General features: G+C 31.9%; 1 protein-coding gene and 1 long non-coding RNA gene across 2 annotated transcripts in view; both read left to right on the plus strand.

Moving 5' to 3' along the window:
• LOC143071209 (uncharacterized) overlaps window positions 1-22,011 on the plus strand; it is a 195,278-nt gene that overhangs the window by 102,794 nt on the left and 70,473 nt on the right. The gene's annotated exons all lie outside the window — the stretch shown is intronic.
• LOC143071207 (COMM domain-containing protein 10-like) lies at window positions 3,280-20,059 on the plus strand. Its single transcript, XM_076245375.1, has 8 exons — window positions 3,280-3,377; window positions 5,103-5,193; window positions 7,308-7,418; window positions 7,724-7,795; window positions 9,266-9,349; window positions 15,867-15,977; window positions 16,247-16,306; window positions 19,715-20,059. Exons 1-8 carry the CDS (start codon window positions 3,349-3,351, stop codon window positions 19,751-19,753), a joined length of 597 nt encoding a protein of 198 aa, XP_076101490.1. The 5' UTR covers window positions 3,280-3,348; the 3' UTR covers window positions 19,754-20,059.

The following is a 22,011-nucleotide window of genomic DNA, read 5'->3' on the forward strand; positions in this document are numbered from 1 at the left end:
TATCTTATAAACTAAATAAGATATCTCCTATAATATATAAGATAATTTATATAATTTCATTTTTATGAGATATCTTATCTGATTTCTTTCACGGATTTGGCTATACATTTTGGACCTTTTGGATTATAGCTCTTCATCTTTTATATAAGCTTTGGATTTCAAATAATTTGGCCACGAGTATCACTGAAGAGACATGTATTGTTGAAATGCGCATCTGGTGCAAGAAAATTGGTACCGTTAATTTTATTATATATTATATAAGATATCTTTAATTTTATATAAGATATCATCTAAAATTTATAAGATATTTTTTATACTTTATAAGATATATTCTATAGTTTATCTTATAAAGTATATGAGATATCTTCTAAACAATTTTTATATAAGATATCTTATAAAATTTTTTTATATAAGATATCTAATATAATTTATAAGATATCTTATATAATTTTCAAGATATCTTACATAGTTTATAAGATATCTCATATAGTTTATAAGATATCTTACAAAGTTTATGAGATATCTTATAAAGACAATTATATAAGATATCTTATAAATTATATTAGATATCTTATATAAAAATTGTTTAGAAGATATCTCATATCCAACATCCGCGGACGATATTGCTTTACTAGGAGAACAATCCGATATACAAGCAATGCTAGGCATTATAGAATTTCACACCAAAAGGGACATGGTTAAAATCAATCCTGATAAAACTGAAATTATGTGTGTCTCTAAAGGATCATAACAACAATTCCAATCATACAACTTCAACGGAAAAGAAATAAAAAGAGTAGAAAAACTAAAGCATCTAGGTATCACTATATATATATAGCTATAGAGCTACAAATGACAAAGTCAACTTGGATGAAAGACTTTAAACAGGCCGACAAACTATATATGCCTTGCTAGGTTCTGGTCTACATGCAAAAATATTAATGTCACCAATAGTACTTAAAAAAGTATGGAAAACCTACGCTGTCCCACGTTATCTTTATGGGCTTGAGGTTCAAATATGCACAAAAAAGAATATATCTCAACTGGAACAATTAAAAAGAAATATATTTAAACAATTCAATTGTCTACCAGAAAGAACAGCATCTGCAGCAGTATATATACTAATAGGAGCTGAGCCCACTTGAGTCGGTTTTAGACAAAACATGCTAGCATTATTTCTCTCAATCTCTCGCCTGGATGGTTCGATAGAACGTAAAATACTGGAAATGGAATTGGAAATTAGTTCGAATTTTGACAACACTTTTATTTGTCGTATAAATAAAATTTTGCAAAAATATCAACTGCCAAAAGCAGAAGAAATTATGGAACATCCTCCATCAAAATATATGTGGAAAAACAATTGAAAACATCAATAAATGAATACTGGTCTTCAATTTGGACAAAAAAATGTAACACAAATCTACGCTTAAACATTTATCTCTTCAAAAGGATCCCATCAATAATCCACATAACATTTTGAAATGTGTAACTGAGACTACTACTAACTACTGTTATAGTAGTCTCAGTGTGTAAGAAATAACCAATATGACAAAAAAAAAGGCAGAATTAAAATGTAAGCTAGTAACTGGTACTTACATGCTCCAAAGTACTAGGGCAAAATTTAGTAAAAATACTATTCATCCAAATTGCAAGCTATGCAATGAATCTGAAGAAACATTGGAGCATTTCCTACTACATTGTTTAAGGCTAATTGGAGTTTTATAAATATTTGAAAATTACAGTTATACGGACCTTTTTTCTAAATGCTTTCAGATATTGGGCTGATTTTTGGTATGTGAGCTAACCATGATGAGTTACAGATCAAGTTTAAGTTTCGTTTCGTTCCGCTCCGCTGATTTTTGCCAAAATTAAGGGTTTGTAACTTTAAAAATTGTTGAAAATCACAGTTATTCGGAATTTTTTTTAGATACGCCTCCAGACTGATTTTGAGCTGATTTTTGATATGTGAGACAACCGGCCATCATGTTCGTGTCCACATGTGTTATTGAAATTGCAGATTTATCTAATTTTTGAGACGGGGCCATTCGTCACGGTCGCTTTGACACATCTAATTTTGTTTTTTTTTAATGATGATAAACCACGTACAAATCGATCTTTGACAGTATTTTCAATTGCCAAATGGAAGCTGAAATTGTAACACGTGACATGAAAAGTTTTGCACATGGCACCTAGTCCGTCGACGTTTTGTGTACTGTTATTTGTCTTTTGATCGTTTTTCGTGGCATCAGTAACACATCATCATGTTGGATAAATCTATGAAAAATGGCCAGGGGAATCAAGAATACAGAAAGATATTCCACAGAAATAGAAACCATAATTTGTCCCTAAAATATAAAGAATATTTATAGACTATATAAAGAATAGAGAGTAAGGCAGCAACCATTTGATTTTCTGGGGGGGGGGGGGGGGTGGGGGCTATGGTTTTTTTTGGAAAAAAAGGTTGTTTCTAGTTTTTGGAGAAAAAAATAATTTGTTTTTGATTCTGAGAAAAAAAAATGTTTGTTTCACCCTCAGCTGCCACTATATGTAATGCTAAAATTCGAAAGAAAAAAATTATTTTCGACTTGTCGCGAAAAAAATAGATTGTTTTTCGCCAAAGGCGAAAAAAAATTGTCCTGAAAATCAAATGGTTGCTGCCTAACGTGGTGCTAGAATAAAATAATAGTAAATTAAGGGAGCTACTGTTTGATTTCAGGGACGTATCCAGCCATTTTCAAAAAGGGGTCCAACCCAGTTTAAGGGGGGCTCCAACCATATGTCCCCATTGAAATGCATCGATCGTCCAACAAAACGGGTGTTTCGACCCCTGAATCCCCTCTCTGTCCTCTCTGGATCCGCCACTAGATACTGATGTAAAGGGGGGGGGGGCTAAGATGAAACATTATGTCCTGCATTTTTATTAAGTTGTTATCCTGCCTAGGACTATTATACCAATAGTCCCAAATCCTGCTTTTTTTTATTTTTTTCTACTGATCGGTCATGCAACAAGTTTTTTCTATTAGTTTATCCTTAAACTTGTTTACATAAATTGTCTTCCTGCCTTTTATTTAGGAAATGTTGCTCATCCTGCCTTTTTTTATTCAAAACTATCCTACCTATTTATTTCAAATAATATTTTAGCCCTCCCCTCAACCCCCTAAAATCAAATGGAAGTTCCCTAATATGAATTATTTTACATATTATTTTTTGTAAGCAAAAGCGTCGTAAAAGGTTTCTTAGAGCGCACAATTATATAGTCGCTTATGCAAATGTAAAAAAATCTTTATCTTAGAAACGTTTAAGATTACTTTCACTTTATTGTCCATAGACAAAATAGAATGTAGAAAAATGGCATTGATGTTTACAGCTACACCGGCGTAGGTTTATAAACTTCTTGTAGATGTTTTCGTTTTCACAGATTTTATTTTAAACATAATTGTATTACTCTTTGACAATTTTAAATATACACTATGTACTCATTGATCTGAAGAAACGCCCCTTCAGGCTCAGACTTACAATTATGATTATTGTCGGTTACTTTATCATAATAATATAGAAATATACTAAACCTTAACACTAACCCTAGCTCTTAAACACAAGCCTTACTCTTTTAATGTTCTACATATGCATAGTAAAGCCCTTTACTGTTATTCGTCAAACAGCCATTTTTTTTGCTACAGTTAGTCTCAAATTGATTAAAATTTCAGCATCATTCATCAAAATATCTTATAGTTAATATGAGGCAGGCATAACCTGTAAATGGGGATGAAGTTTGTATGAATTATTTTTTTATAACTTAAATATTTGTTAAAAAAAAGAAATGGAAATACCGTAATGTTTCCGATTTTGGTTCTGTTGAACATTAGGGATTTTAGATGTGACGTTATTTTTAAGTTATGACGTCATATGCAATGTAAACAAAGAAACGCTATCATCAGGTAACATTTTTTCATATCAAGGAAATATTAAAAATGAAATTGGTATTGCGTTCCTTTCTATTTTATACTAGACTGATATATATATTTTACTCAAAGTTTCATACAAACGAGACCGGAAAAAGGAAGTACATTGCAGATTTCTGTGCAGAAGCGCGAATTCAAAACATGACATCCAAAAAATTGAACGATTTTGAGTTCATTAGTACAATGAAAATTTCGGGAAAATTTTCCCGATTTTTTTTTTTTTATTGATTTTTCTACTGTTATTGGGGACTTCGTCCCCATATTAGTTAGAGGTCTCAAATTAGTATTGTAACAGTTATTTTTGGAAAGAATTTAACATATTTGTCAAAATAATTTTTTATCGTCTAACAGAAAGTGCCTATTGTATCGTCATGCACTAAAAGTCATTTGACAAGAAATTTTACAGTTCTTTGTCATGAAGGATCCCCCATTGCCACGTGCACCCTCTACATCATTCATCAATCAAAACTTAATTATTTTTTTTTTATTAAATATATAATCAATAATTAAGGATATGTATTTAAGTAGGTTTTCCTATACAAATCGGTATAATAATTATATATTTATATATAAAATGACTAGCCAACGATAAATCTTACGGGCTGATGGATCATATAAATATGATACAGTACACTACAAAAAATAATATATATATATATTTATATAATGTCACAGGACCCAAATTGCACCTATTCAACAAATTTAAAATAACTGCAGAAATCTTACATGTTTTCTTTGACACTAAACTATTGGTAATTTTATGATTTGACACTATATATGTCTTTCAACATAGGTTAACATGTTTAGATATACACAAAATATCCACAGTATAATACATCATGGAAAAATATTGTGTAAATGTGTAATGTCAGAACTTATCCGGGTTGGAATAAATAGTGATGAGGTGTATTGTTACAGCAACCAGATCATCAAAGGTCAATCTAGGTCCCAAAGCATCTTTACCAATGACAATGAATGAGAAAATACAATTTTCATCAAAATAACTACAGATTTTCTGTTGCATAAGCAGTGGTTTCTTCTCTAAAAGACAAGTGAGCTATTGAAAATACGACTAAGTACAGTCAATTATTATCATAATTGTTGCACTAAAATTTTAAATGTGTATGTTGTATTTTTTAGGATTAAAAGAGCAGTTACACTAATAAACAATTTAGGATCATCAAAGTTTCCATTACTGTTGACAAGGATTCTGCAGAAGTTACATCTTAAGGTAGGAGACTGTCTTTTTATTGTCATATTTTAAGTTGTTTGAACAATGTTGAATGAGTCATGATTTATCTATTCGATTCATAGATTTTCTTAAACAGGCTATTTTATACCTTATGGGTCTTATTTTGTGGAGTGAATTACTCTGCAAAGTTTCAGCTTTCAGTTTTTGAATAATAAATGTGTTAATAAACTGCAGTCAAATTTCTAAGGTACTTTTACAGTTCTTACAATTTAAATATTATATTCATAAATATCTAGTAAGGCCAACCTTAAAAATATGTTTGTTTGCAGTTTTCCGACTGTACCTTCAGACTGAAGGGTCGGTAGGTAGGAAAAATATTTTATTTTATCAGCCAAAATACAGTTTAAACAAACAGTTACACTAAACCAAGTTTCTTGTGAAGAAAAAAAAACATTTTAAAACAACAAACACTGGACATGCTGAAAACCAACATCAAATGAACAGGCATTTTCAGATAAAAAACTTTTTAACCAAAACTGAAACTTTAACATAGTGTCATTATCCAATTTATGACATAAAATATGGTATAATTATTAAATACTGGAACACTTATAAACAAGGAATGTCATTATGACTAGAACTGTTTTAAAGAAATATATTCAGACATGTATGCTTCTTGACTAGAATGTTTTCATGAGTAGAGTATTTTCATCAGAAAAATGTAGATATTAAAGATTTATAAGACAATGTATTAAAGAGTGTATTTTTAATAAAAAAAAAAAATAACCATTGAATCTTCCTCAATTGAAAAAAAAGGCAACTTGAAAAAAAAGTATTAAGACATTCGACTGTTTTCATATTTCTGACAATATTTAATTATATGTGATAAGGTTATATTTTTGCCAGGCTTTAATGAAAACCAAAGAAATCTAAAGTTTGGGGTGAAATCCATAGCACCCCATTAAAAGTAAATGGTCTGTACTGAAATGTTTTTAATGCATAAAAAAAAAATGGCAGCATAGCTCCCAAGGACATGTTTTAATTGAATTCACACAGGCCACACAGTTTGGGTATATTTAATATTGTAAGAAAGAGAATAATTGCAATGAGTGGGGCAGCCCCCCTTATCCTAAAGGAGCATACTCATTGCAATCGAAGATAGATTTAATATAGAGAGAGTATATTTATTTTTCAAGCTAACCATTCATTTTCTCTACATCTTTGTGTAGTTAGGGTTGCTTCTTATTGATTTGGCATGATCTATATCCATTAACATTTCAAATGAGCCCTTCCTCCGTACAGGCGTGTTTACAGATATCTATGAAGATTTAAGTCACGGAGGAGTGGTTTCATCTTTGACGTCTTCACAACGATTTGTAGAAAATATGCCATACTTCAAGCTGCTGTCGAATTATTTAACCACTGAAATTGGTTCCATAAAGTCAGGCTCCACAGATTCTGTACCCGATTTGTTTGAGACAGAATGGTTATCGTGTCAGTTATGAATATCCGCTGCATCATCGTCAATGATATCATCAAACATCATTACATGTGCCTCAATCTGTATAAACAGTTTACTAATAAACTTTTTTGTTTGTTATTTGTCTTAAAATTGACACGAGACGACAGCGTAAAGTACTCCTCCGTGACTTCATGGATACCTGTAAACAATTTCCATGTGCTTTATCATTAAATGGTCACATGAACGCTTGACAGGAAGCTAAGAAAAACCAAACTTGAAATGTGTAATTGACCCAGACTTTAAATCATTTCCGGAAAGGACCCAAAGTTCCGGATCGCGTCAATAGAAGTATTAAAAAAAATTTCTTCAAATTTAAAACAATAAAATTTTCACAGTTTGGAGGATTTTCAAGGGTCGGTCGGTAAACTGCAAACAAACAATATTTTAATTTAAGCCTAATTGGTTGATGTTTGTACATTTATACCATGATGTTAAAAGAGCCTTGGGAGAACACTGGGTTACCTGTACCTAAATGAATATTTAATTCTTAATGATAATAGATTAAAGAAAGGGTAAGAAAGGGACAGTCACAGGTATAAAATATGATTTTCTTGATTATGATTTGAAAGTTCATATATTAATTAAAATAATAACGATAATAGGATTTAAATATTCAAATATATTTCACCAGGATGAGAGAACTTTTAGTGAAGAAGAAGAAGAAAAGTTACAAGGGTCTTTAGAACTTGCTGGTCCTGATTTGGAGTTAGTTCTACAATCACTAGAATTCTTCTTACAACAGGTAACAGCTATGAATCCTTCGAGGAACTTTTTCTCTAGATTTTTAATTTGGTTTAAATGGAGGAAAATGAATTACAATTTTTTTCAAATGTAAGAATTTCAAAATATGTTACATAGAATTAAGAAATGAGATGCAATGTGTTCCAAAAAATTGAGTAGAATTTATGTTATGATTTTTTTTACTGAAAAGCAAAGAAATCTTAAAAATCTTGAATTTGTCCATTTAAATGCAAAATCAGCAAAATTTTTACTGTTTCAAGAAAATAATTTTCAGTAATGCTATAAATGACATAAATTTGTTTCCAGGCAGCCTACCATACAGCCAAACCAGGAGTGTTTTCACAACAATTAAAACAAATAGATGTAGAGGAAGAAAAGGTAGAGTACCAAGTGTTTGTTATCAATGGAATCAATTTGTCATAAGCATAACCTGGACCAAGAGTTTTAAGCACCGCTTATCTGAAACTGGTACACTTTTGGGCAGGACAGGTTATTTATTTTATATATAGGTACCACATTTGCAGCCTTGCTATAACTTTTGAATTTTGAAAGTTAAAATATGGACATCTGTAATTTATAATTTGAATAATAAAAAAACGCACTTTTATATTCAAGTTTTAACAAATATTAATAACAAATCTACTTTAAGGAAAAAAAGGTGATTATCTCCCTTTGATTGTTAACTTAAGGCAAGTACAAAAATATTGATGGAACTTTATTCTACATAGTTTAATCCTAAAGTACAATACAGATAAATCTCCTTAATATGTATCTCTTGCTGGCTAGGTAATCCAAGTCAGCCATACAACCACAAGATAAATACTATAAAACAAATTCCTTATTTTAAGCTGAATAAACTACTTGTGTATACATGGGCCCTGAAAAAGGTTAAAAATTAGCACTTTTGAAGCTGTCAAAAGATTTCAAGACCCCCTAAACTTAAAATTGTCCATGTTTTGAGTTAGAGCCAATGAAGTTTTCTATAATTTTGATATAATTTGTCCTAAAAGTAGTACAACACACTGTAAATAATTTCATTGAGAAAGCACAGGTGGGATTTTTTTAATTTTCATTTATGTTCCAAAAGAAATGCACTACGAAATAATTGTGGTCTCGGACCAGTACAAAGACAATAACTGTAAGGAATCTGCAGTTGGCAGCAAATCCTGTCATTAAGTCCATTTTAATAAAATTGAGAACGGAAATGGGGAATGTGTCAAAGAGACCACAACCTGACCAAAAAGTAGAAAACAGCCGAAGGCTACCAATGGTTCTTCAATACAGCAAAAAAAATCCAACACCCGGAGGCGTACTATTTCTATGTGTACATTGATTACATCATATATCAGTTTGTATATCTATCAACAGGTACAAGTGATTGTAGAAGCCTGGATTACATTATAAATTAGTTTTTATGTCTAACAACAGGTACAAGTGATTGTAGAAGCCTGGATTACATTATATATCAGTTTGTATATCAATCAACAGGTACAAGTGATTGTAGAAGCCTGGATTACATTATAAATTAGTTTTTATGTCTAACAACAGGTACAAGTGATTGTAGAAGCCTGGATTACATTATATATCAGTTTGTATATCAATCAACAGGTACAAGTGATTGTAGAAGCCTGGATTACATTATAAATTAGTTTTTATGTCTATCAACAGGTACAAGTGATTGTAGAAGCCTGGATTACATTATAAATTAGTTTTTATGTCTATCAACAGGTACAAGTGATTGTAGAAGCCTGGATTACATTATAAATTAGTTTTTATGTCTATCAACAGGTACAAGTGATTGTAGAAGCCTGGATTACATTATAAATTAGTTTTTATGTCTATCAACAGGTACAAGTGATTGTAGAAGCCTGGGCAAACAGTGCAAAAGATGTTATAACCAAACTCCGTCAGAGAACAATTGTTCCGAAACAGGTTCGTTTCATTTACATTTTAATATTTATAAGTTTGTCCCAACAAAGTTGTGATCTGTTTAAGTACATTCAGCATACCATACGTGTCCATAGCCATCTGTTTAAGTACATTCAGCATACCATACTTGTCCACAGTCGTCTTTGGAAAGGAATTGGCACACAGCCATGTCATTTCATGTGCATGTGCATCTTTAAAAGAACAACTTAATACCTTTAGAATTTAAAGATGTCTGTTAACTTTGACAAAAAAACTCTAATCACTTCTCATTTTAAGAAGGCTCAAGGGAACTTAGATTTTCCAAAAAATAGAAAAATAACAATTTCATTATTAATTTTTTTATTACACTATTAATTGTAACTTTATGATATGTTAGGAAAATCGATCATTTTAGCCCCAGATAACTTTTAAAATGTTTATATCATTGAAAAAGCTCCAAATTATCTCCCTTTGATGCAAAAGTGCAAATTTTTAGCATTAAAATTGAAATATCTTTTTTAACTCATCAGTGACCTATATTGTTTATAATTATTTTCAAATAAGCTGTACTTAAACTAAACAATTGTAAAATTTAGGTGATTTTTTTAATTTAGCTCTCTTTTTATTTCAATATTACCTTTATTTCTCCTATTAGTTCAACAGAAAAAAAGTACATTACCAAAAATACATGCTTATTTTAAGTTAGATTGTGAGCTTAAATGAACGGTTACTTCATTTTTAGCTCACCTGGCCCGAACGGCCAAGTGAGCTTTTCCCATCATTTGGCGTCCGTCCTCCGTCCTCCGTCGTCGTCGTCGTTAACTTTTACAAAAATCTTCTCCTCTGAAACTACTGGGTCAAATTAAACCAAACTTGGCCACAATCATCATTGGGGTATCTAGTTTAAAAAATGTGTGGCGTGACCCGGCCAACCAACCAAGATGGCCGCCATGGCTAAAAATAGAACATAGGGGTAAAATGTAGTTTTTGGCTTATAACTCAAAAACCAAAGCATTTAGAGCAAATCTGACATGGGGTAAATTTGTTAATCGTGTCAAGATCTTTCTGCCCTCAAATTTTCAGATGAATCCGACAACCCGTTGTTGGGTTGCTGCCCCTGAATTGGTAATTTTAGGGAATTTTTGCTGTTTTTGGTTATTATCTTGAATATTATTATAGATAGAGATAAACTGTAAACAGCAATAATGTTCGGCAAAGTTAGATTTACAAATAAGTCAACATGACCGAAATGGTCAGTTGACCCCTTTAGGAGTTATTGCCCTTTATAGTCAATTTTTAACCATTTTTCATAAATATAAGTAATCTTTTACAAAAATCTTCTCCTCTGAAACTACTGGGCCAAATTAATCCAAACTTGGCCACAATTATCTTTGGGGTATCTAGTTTAAAAAATGTGTGGCGTGACCCGGTCAACCAATCAAGATGGCCGCCACGGCTAAAAATAGAACATAGGGGTAAAATGCAGTTTTTGGCTTATAACTCAAAAACCAAAGCATTTAGAGGAAATCTGATGTGGGGTAAAAATGTTTATCAGGTCAAGATCTATCTGCCCTGAAATTTTCAGATGAATCGGTCAACCTGTTGTTGGGTGGCTGCCCCTGAATTGGTCATTTTGAGGAAATTTTGCTGTTTTTGGTTATTATCTTGAATATTATTATAGATAGAGATAAACTGTAAACAGGAATAATGTTCAGCAAAGTTAGATTTACAAATAAGTCAACATGACCAAAATGGTCAGTTGACCCCTTAAGGAGTTATTGCCCTTTATAGTCAATTTTTAACCATTTTTCATAAATCTAAGTAATCTTTTACAAAAATCTTCTCCTCTGAAACTACTTGGCCAAATTAATCCAAACTTGAACACAATCATCTTTGGGGTATTTAATTTAAAAAAATGTGTCCGGTGACCCGGCCAATCAACCAAAATGGCTGCCACGCCTAAAAATAGAACATAGGGGTAAAATGCAGTTTTTGGCTTATAACTCAAAAACCGAAGCATTTAGAGAAAATCTGACAGGGTTAAATTGTCTATCAGTTCAAGATCTATCTGTCCTGATATTTTCACATTTTCACAACCCGTTGTTAGGTTACTGCCCTGAATTGGTAATTTTAAGGAAATTTTGTCATTATTTGTTATTATCTTGAATATTATTATAGATAGAGATAAACTGTAAACAACAATAATGTTCATCAAAACAAGATCTACAAATAAGTTTTCATGACCAAAATAGTCAATTGACCCCTTAAGGAATTATTGCCCTTTATTGTTAATTTTTAGCATTTTTCATAAATTTTTGTAAATTTTTAGAAAATATTTTTCACTGTTATTACTGGGCCAAGTTCATTATAGATAGAGATAATTGTAGCAACAAGAATGTTCAGTAAAGTAAGACCTACAAACACATCACCATCACCAAAACGCAATTTTGTCATGTGTCCTTTGTTTAATATTCACATACACCAAGGTGAGCGACACAGGCTCTTTAACTTCAAATAGTTTTGTTAACTTCAAATAGTGGGGTCGAAATATTATACTGATATTTTGTTTTAAGTAATATTCTAAGTTCTTTGCATGCAGCAACTCAATTATCTTGTACCCGGCATGATGAGAAATATAAGGATAAAATAAAATACATGTGCCGCTTTTATACGGATGAATATATGAACCACTTTTAATTTCTTTCATACTGACGATAGGTTATAATCATAACAATGTCGTAGTCACTTACAATAAGTATCTCACAATACTGATCCATTACAATAATTAATCAGGGGTTGCACTGACATTCCCTCTTTAAATTTATTATTTTCATGCTATAAAACATACACACAGTACAAAAATGTAGCTATAAGCGTACCATAAACGGAGGAAATTGTCCCCCAAAGATAGAAACAAAATAACTTTAATCGTATCATTGGTGCACCTGAATGAATCATCAGTGAAGGCAGGTTGTAATAAATTGAAATGTTACATCGGCGAAGATTATATCTTATGCATGTGTGGAACTAAATAGTAAATGAATACTTGTGAGAAATCGTAGTTTATAAGGAACAATTCTCTTGTTTGAATTCGGGGCCATTTATAGCTGACTATGCGGTATGGGCTTTGCTCATTATTGAAAGCCGTACGGTGACCTATAGTTGTTAATTTCTGTGTCATTTTTTGTCTCTTGTGGAGAGTTGTCTCATTGGCAATCATGCCACATCTTCTTTTTTAAATATAAATGTACTGTTTTCGATTTTAAATGGATGAACATTTATCCTTCAATTTTATACTGTAAGAATAGAGCTGCATAACATTGTTGAACTATCCGCTAAAGTATATATGTAGTATGATTTCGTATTTAAAATGAAATAATAAACGAAACGTGTATGATAAACTGATAAACAAAATATCAAGAAATTAAGGATGACTAAATGCATGTACAAGAAGAAACTCACCTTTTTATCGATACATTTAAATGATTTAATGAATAAACACTTTTTAAAAAACTGTTTGTTTCTTTTTACATAGATATAGGAAGATGTGGTGTGAGTGCCAATGAGACAACTCCCCATCCAAATAACAATTTATAAAAGTAAACCATCATAGGTCAATGTACGGCCTTCAACACGGAGCCACTGAACAACAAGCTATAAAGGCCTCAAAATTACTAGTGTAAAACCATCTAAACGGGAAAACCAACGGTCTATAAATATTTACAATATATAATTTACGTTCGTTTTTCAACCGAGAATAGCAAAACCTAATGAAATATATCGTTGGAGTTTATAAACTACATTTAATCATCCCCTGTGCCATGATTGGCCATCTCCGTTTTTTCTTAAGAAAGCATGGTTGGTTACATGTTATGAATTTACTTACAATTTCGGTTTTTTTTTTTCTTCAAGTAAACGGAATCAGAAAAAAATCGCTATCCTATGTCGAATACATAAAACTTGGAAAAGAATATGAAGTGTTTGTAGTAAAGTACGGTTTCATTTTTCAAGTACAACGTTAATTCATTGAGTCCATTGAGGATCATTGAGTAAAAGAAAATGCAGGATAAGCAACTTGGGGGGGGGGGGGGGGGAGTAAATGAAAAAAATATGTGAATAGAGTTTTTTTTTTTATCCTACATTGATGTCGTCCCTTGATCTAGAGGAGACATTTAATTTAAATTGAATATTTAGATGTGAAAACTGTTAAGATTTTAAAGTTTAAACTTAACTACCAATTGCAGAAAACTATAAAACCAATGAATTTCACATGCACATTTATAAAAGCTAGAATTGTGATTGGAATCATTTATGAGAATACGTTGATGGAAGCTTTAAACGACCTTGACCAGATACGTGAATATTAATCAGTCCATTCAACGTTATAGTACGTGTGTTCTATTTTCGAAGGTGTGAGGTCGAAGGTTTGAATTGACCAATGGAAACGATCGTTCCTTAGAGAGTTAATCTAATAAAGTTTGTTTGACTGATTACGTCGCACTACCTTTCGCTAAGCTAAGCCGCATATGAGTGTATAAACAATACCAATTTTTCACATTATTTTTTTCCACTGGACGTTAAGCAATCAACAATCAATCACATTATTTTTTTAAATGGTCACAAAGCTTTAAATTTGCAATTTCTTAAGTGAAAAATGCACCAAAAAAAAATATAAAACTACCCATAACACTTTGGTTTTTATACTTTTCATGAGCAGAAGATTATATAATTTAGTCAAATACTAACTTATAACCCCATCAAAGTATCATACTTTACATAAATTTCAAAAAAATCAACCAAAAACTGACCAAAAAAAAGACTCATTTTTGTGGAGTTATCTCCCCTTCCAGTGTTAATTTCCTTAAGAAATTAAAAATGCTGATTTTGAGTTTTCCTAAAGTTAGATTTTATGGGACTTTTTTTCTGTGTATATTATAAAGGGCATTATGATATAGATTAGAACTAAAACATTTTCTGTTGCAATTAGTTTGAGGTTAAATCTTAGTTTGACTGGACTAAAGTAAAAGCATCCACTAACGTAGAGTTTGCAGATTATTTTTATTATTTCTCTACACACTTGATGATTAATTTCACTAATTTCACACCTTGGTGTCTTGGATACTGATTGAAAAAGTAATGAATCACTAGAGGTAATTACTGTTCTCCTCCAACCCTCGATAGTTCCTTGTCTTCATTTCTTACCTTATATTCTTGTTGTTATCTAATTAAAACTTTGCCTGGGAGAATTGCAATCTCAGTGGTGATATGATTACACTAATATAAGGGCTGGTTAAAAAGATTATTATTAGATACCAGTTGAACTATCCATATACGCAGAAACTGGAGATTCTCTTATTCATTGTGTATCTATTTCCAGTTGATGCTGGTAGCTTTTATTAACCAATTTGGTTGATATAAGATCTTTCACTTTTCTCTGTTAGATTTGTTTGTTGCTCATATAAGCCATTCCACCCCGTCCCATAAAGGGTCATATTCAGTGACATTTAGGCATTCAATCAAATCTTTCCTTATAAAATCTTTGTCTTGTTTTACTGTAGAAAGACTAAAAAATATTTTCTGGTAAACTGTAAAATATAATCGTATTTCCGAATACTGACCAGCCAATTCCTGACAAAGTTCCAATATGCAAAAATGGGGGCCTATGTGTCTGAGTGGTGTTAGTACTTCATCTATTATATTACTTATATTACCTGTCAATACTGAGGGTGTGTCAGTGAGAACCCCAACTATTACTTACCTGTCAATACTGAGGGTGTCAGTGAGAACCCCAACTATTACTTACCTGTCAATACTGAGGGTGTGTCAGTGAGAACCCCAACTATTACTTACCTGTCAATACTGAGGGTGTGTCAGTGAGAACCCCAACTCAGCAGGTTCAACTCCAATCTTATTTGATACAAATTGTCAGTTTTCCTCACTAGCCTTAGTTTGTGATTCTCCCCAAATACTCTTTATAGAAACTAGTCTCTAGTAACATTATACAGTTGGGCCAAACAATTTGATGTTGGATATTACTCTGGATAAAACTTGAAATTTTTGGGTTAAATCTGTTGCCCCCATAACACAACACCTTGTTGTAAGATTTCCAGAGTAATGAGCATCAGAATAAAATTGTTTATTGGGGTAGGATATTTAAAATTCAGGTTTGTGATGCATTGTTTGTCATTCTGATTCTGATTGAAATATTTCATTGAGTGACTATTTTACTTCCTCTAGTTGAAAAATGCATAAACCAGTCTAATATAGACCCTCTATAAACCTGTATAAAAAAAAAATTGCGTGTGATTTTAGACCATGTAGTAGAAATTTACAAGTGTATAAAACTGCAGCAGGGTAAACACATCTCAGGGCCTACATGAGTATGGTAGATACAGGTTTCAATGTACATATATAGGATTCACTGTACTTGTATATTGTTGAATTAATGAAATGTTAGACAAGGACCTTTTTCACTCAGATTTTGCTCATGCAAAGAATCTGTATATCATATAGATATTAACAAATTTATCTTCACTTTTAGTTGGAGAGTGTGAACTGGAGGTTAAATTTACAAATGGCCCAGTCCAATAAAGCCAAAATGAAAATGCCAAATGCCATGTTTGAATTCAATGTTACAGATGAAAACACAACTGTAAGTCTCAGTAGTTTAATGTAAATTTCTTCTGCATGTGCGGACCTAAGCATGTAAGTTTATGTGAAGGCTAAAAATAAGATGTAGATACTTTATTTCAGTCAAGTTAAATGTTATAGTTATAGCAGAATGTTTGTATACCAATAAGTAGAAACATATGTTGTAATTACATTATACATACACATCAGGTTACTACATGGTACAGAAATTATATGTTAGTGAAACAGAGGTAGTATAGTTTGTGTACTAGTATCATTTTTATATTGTAGGAAAAAGAAAATATCAAAGTAGAATTTACTCATGATGAGTTATACATGTTTTATAACCAAGTAAGTACATTAGAGTCAAGAAGAAGTTATTGAATGAATCCAATAAGATTATTTATTTGACAGGCTGTAAGATCAAATACATAAACATCCAAATATTCCAATAACATAAACGGTACCAAGTTTTCTGCACCAGATGCGCATTTGGACAAATAATGTCTCTTCTGTGATGCTCGTTGCCAAAATATGTAAAATCCAAAGCTTATATAAAGTATGTAGAGCTATAATCCAAAAGTTCCAAAAAGTATAGCCAAATCCGTGAAAGGAATCAGAGCTTTGCAACCTTCCCTTCTACCCAATAAATAGGGGTACCTGTCCTCAGTTTCACTTAAGAAGACTTGCAATGTGACTTGTTTTTACATGTGATGACTTTGAGTCAAGATTGATTTTTAAATTTGTGCCGACAAAAATGATTGAAATCTCAAAAACTTTTCTGTTGCAATTTTGGACTCACTAATTTAGAAAGTGATACAGACAGATTGGTTTTTATGAGTAAAATATTTATGGTATCATCTTATTGAGAACCCTGAATTTAGAGATATCAGTTTGGTCTACACAAAAAGTAGCTTTACTGTACCAAACTTGTGTTATCTAGTATCATGTTGTGTAGCTATGCAACAGGTATTTACAAGAGTAAAAGCAAGTTTTACAGATTCCAAGCATAAAATATAAATCTTTTCTCCACTGTTTTGCAAAAACAAACATTGAATTTCGTTTATTTAACAGTTTGGGTGTACAAATAGTTATCAAAGGTACCAGGATAATAATTTAGTACGCCAAACACGCGTTTCATCTACAAAAGACTCATCAGTGATGCTCATAATAAAGATATTTACCTGCTTCAGAATGAAATCAAATTTGACATTAGAATTTTAGTTGAGAAACCTGATGATTATTTTGTTAATTCTTTTAACAAATCACAAAAAAATTCCAGAAATCAAAATTGCACCTGCCCTTATTTTTAACTCCATCAAAAATATATGATGTTGTCCAAGCATAATAATCATTACAAACAAATGTATTTGAATCATGTGTTTCAAATGTAAAGATCGTATAAAGCTGTGATATTTTAATACTTTTTTTATGTTTTGATTTACATATTTCTGATAAAATTAGATTAAAAAAAAACTGAAGTCTGAGGAAAATTCAAAAAGGAAAGTCCCTAATTATGAAATGGCAAAATCAAAAGCTCAAATACATCAAAGGAAGTGAAACAGTTATTATATTCCAGACTTGGTACAGTCATTTTTAGCTCACCTGGCCCAAAGGGCCAAGTGAGCTTTTCCCATCACTTGGCGTCCTGCGTCCGGCGTCGTCGTCGTTGTCCGTTGTCTTCCGTCGTCGTTAACTTTTACAAAAATCTTCTTCTCTGAAACTACTGGGCCAAATTTAACCAAACTTGGTCACAATCATCATTGGGGTATCTAGTTAAAAAGATGTGTGGCGTGACCCAGCCAACCAATCAAGATGGCCGCCATGGCTAAAAATAGAACATAGGGGTAAAATGCAGTTTTTGGCTTATAACTCAAAAACCAAAGCATTTAGAGCAAATCTGACAGAGGTAGAATTGTTTATCAGGTCAAGATCTATCTGCCTTGAAATTTTCAAATGAATCAGACAACTCGTTGTTAGGTTGCTGCCCCCGAATTGGTAATTTTAAGGAAATTTTGCTGTTTTTGGTTATTATCTTGAATATTATTATAGATAGAGATAAACTGTAAATAGCAATAATGTTCAGCAATGTAAGATTTACAAATAAGTCAACATGACCAAAATGGTCAGTTGACCCTTTTAGGAGTTATTGCCCTTTATAGTCAATTTTTAACCATTTTTCGTAAATCTTAGTAATCTTTTAGAAAAATCTTCTCCTCTGAAACTACTGGGCCAAATTTAACCAAACTTGGCCACAATCATCATTGGGGTATTTAGTTTAAAAATTGTGTGGCGTGACCCGGCCAACCAACTAAGATGGCGGCCATGGCTAAAAATAGAACATAGGGGTAAAATGCAGTTTTTGGCTTATAACTCAAAAACCAAAGCATTTAGAGCAAATCTGACATGGGTAAAATTGTTTATCAGGTCAAGATCTATCTGCCCTGAAATTTTCAGATGAATCAGACAACCCCTTGTTAGGTTGCTGCCCCTGAATTGGTAATTTTAAGGAAATTTTGCTGTTTTTAGTTATTATCTTGAATATTATTATAGATAATAGATAGAGATAAATTGTAAATAGCAATAATGTTCAGCAAAGTAAGATTTACAAATAAGTCAACATGACCAAAATGGTCAGTTGACCCCTTTAGGAGTTATTGCCCTTTATAGTCAATTTTTAACCATTTTTCGTAAATCTTAGTAATCTTTTAGAAAAATCTTCTCCTCTGAAACTACTGGGCCAAATTAAACCAAACTTGGCCACAATCATCATTGGGGTATCTAGTTTAAAAATTTGTGGCGTGACTCGGCCAACCAACCAAGATGGCCGCCATGGCTAAAAATAGAACATAGGGGTAAAATGCAGTTTATGGCTTATAACTCAAAAACCAAAGCATTTAAAGCAAATTTGACAGGAGATGAAATTGTTTATTAGGTGAAGATCTGTCTGCCCTAAAATTTTAAGATGAATCGGATAATTGATTGTTAGGTTGCTGCCCCTGAATTGGTAATTTTAAGGAAATTTTGTCGTTTTTTTGTTATTATTTTGAATATTATTATAGTTAGAGATAAACTGTAAACAGTAATAATGTACAGCAAAGTAAGACCTAAAAATAAGTTAACGTGACCAAAATGGTCAATTGACCCCCGAAGGAGTTATTGCCCTTTATAGTCAATTTTTAACAATTTTCATAAAATTTGTAAATTTTCACTAGCATTTTCACTGAAACTACTGGGCCAAGTTCATTAAAGATTGAGATAATTGTAAGCAGCAAGAATGTTTAGAAAAGTAAGATCTACAAACACATCACCATCACCAAAACACAATTTTGTCATGTGTCCTTTGTTTAATATTCACATACACCAAGGTGAGCGACACAGGCTCTTTAGAGCCTCTAGTTTTATGTAGAAAATGGTGGATTAAACCTGGTTTTAAAACTAACTAAACCTCTCACTTGTTTGAAAGTTGCATCAAATTCCATTATATTGCCAAATGATGTGTGAACAAAACAAATGGACATAATAGGTAAAAATGTCAAAAATAGGGGTACATCAGTCAACATTTTGTTATAATTTTAATCATTATAAAAGGTGCTTAAACACTATAAAGGACTCTTTGTAAAGGTATGGAAAAATGGAAAACTGAACATATGTCTGTATCATATTCTGTTTTAGTAAGTTATCAACCTAGCTCTTATTTATTTAAACAAGATTACTTCAAAAGGCAGAAGTTCTAATTTGACATTTTTTTATTTACAGCTAGAAACAATACAGAAACAATTAGATTGTTTAAGTTGATACAGATTGATGGTAGCCAGGTATTGTTCTGAGATCAATTCAGTGTATTGTAGAAACTTTGAGAAATTTAGTATTGTGGATTGTTTTAAATATTTGTATAGAAACAAAAATGAATATAGAATATACATTTGATTCTTATCTGTGTATTTTATTTTAGACATGTGAACGAAAAAGAATTTTAAGAAGTCTTGAAAAGAAATGTTTATGACACCAAACATCGTGTTTTGCATAGTCCCTGTCTTTTCTATTTGTGATTTTGTATTAAAAGTCCATATTAAGCTCTATAGATTAAACATTTTAACAAAACATGGGTGTTTATTAAATATAGTTTTTATTAGTTCCGGATGGGAATGGATTTGAAATAAACATTATCACTTATATGGTTTTACAGGTATTAACACAAGGTAAACTTGTTTTTTTCTGTAGGACAGGAGGTCATGGTTTGGATTCTGGACTAGTTCATGTAGTTATAACAAAAAGTAAAAAAACAAAAATACTGAATTCCGAGAAAAATTCCTGACATGGTATAGCCATTTTCTTATGTAGAAAGTGTTGGATTGAACCTAGTTTTATAACTAGCTAAACCTCTCACTTGCATGACAGTTGCAATTAATTCCATCATATTGACAACTATGTGTTAACAAAACAAACAGACATAATAGGTAACATGTCAAAAATAGGATAAAACAGTCAACATTGTGTTATTATCTAAATCACTATAAAACAACCAAATATGCAAACAAATGGCTACTGTTATCATAGTTCCTCCATATATATTTGTTAGCTGTAGTGGTTTGTTCAATCCATAACTGTCCTGATGATGTGCACGTTTTTATCTGTATATAACTGTCCTGAGGGTTTGCTGGTCTTCATTTGTTTATAACTGTCCTGATAGTGTGCACCTTTTTTTCTGTTTATAACTGTCCTGATAGTGTGCACTTTTTTTATCTGTTTATAACTGTCCTGATAGTGTGCACTTTTTTATCTGTTTATAACTGTCCTGAGGGTTTGCTGGTCTTCATTTGTTTATAATTGTCCTGATAGTGTGCACTTTTTTATCTGTTTATAACTGTCCTGAGGGTTTGCTGGTCTTCATTTGTTTATAACTGTCCTGATGATGTACACTTTTTTATCTGTTTATAACTGTCCTGAGGGTTTGCTGGTCTTCATTTGTTTATAACTGTCCTGATGATGTGCACTTTTTTATCTGTTTATAACTGTCCTGAGGGTTTGCTGGTCTTCATTTGTTTATAACTGTCCTGATAGTGTGCACTTTTTTATCTGTTTATAACTGTCCTGAGGGTTTGCTGGTCTTCATTTGTTTATAACTGTCCTGCTAGTGTGCACTTTTTTTATCTGTTTATAACTGTCCTGAGGGTTTGCTGGTCTTCATTTGTTTATAATTGTCCTGATAGTGTGCACTTTTTTATCTGTTTATAACTGTCCTGAGGGTTTGCTGGTCTTCATTTGTTTATAACTGTCCTGATGATGTGCACTTTTTTATCTGTTTATAACTGTCCTGAGGGTTTGCTGGTCTTCATTTGTTTATAACTGTCCTGATAGTGTGCACTTTTTTTATCTGTTTATAACTGTCCTGAGGGTTTGCTGGTCTTCATTTGTTTATAACTGTCCTGATGATGTGCACTTTTTTATCTGTTTATAACTGTCCTGAGGGTTTGCTGGTCTTCATTTGTTTATAACTGTCCTGATGATGTGCACTTTTTTTTATCTGTTTATAACTGTCCTGTGGGTTTGCTGGTCTTCATTTGTTTATAACTGTCCTGATGATGTGCACTTTTTTATCTGTTTATAACTGTCCTGAGGGTTTGCTGGTCTTCATTTGTTTATAACTGTCCTGATGATGTGCACTTTTTTTATCTGTTTATAACTGTCCTGTGGGTTTGCTGGTCTTCATTTGTTTATAACTGTCCTGATGATGTGCACTTTTTTATCTGTTTATAACTGTCCTGATGGTTTGCTGGTCTTCATTTGTTTATAACTGTCCTGATGATGTGCACTTTTTTATCTGTTTATAACTGTCCTGAGGGTTTGCTGGTCTTCCTTTGTTTATAACTGTCCTGATGATGTGCTGGTCTTGCTGTGCTTAATTGTTACCGGTTTACTTTGTTTGTCTTTGTATTTTATATCAAATCTCTATTTGATTAGATGTCTAGACTTCACTATGCAAAGGATTGTATTTAATATGTAAAAAACTCAAAAATAAAATTTGTCGTTTTTAGTAACAAAATGCAGTTTGG

This window comes from Mytilus galloprovincialis, chromosome 4, assembly GCF_965363235.1.
Source record: "Mytilus galloprovincialis chromosome 4, xbMytGall1.hap1.1, whole genome shotgun sequence".
NCBI classification, from domain to species: domain Eukaryota; kingdom Metazoa; phylum Mollusca; class Bivalvia; order Mytilida; family Mytilidae; genus Mytilus; species Mytilus galloprovincialis.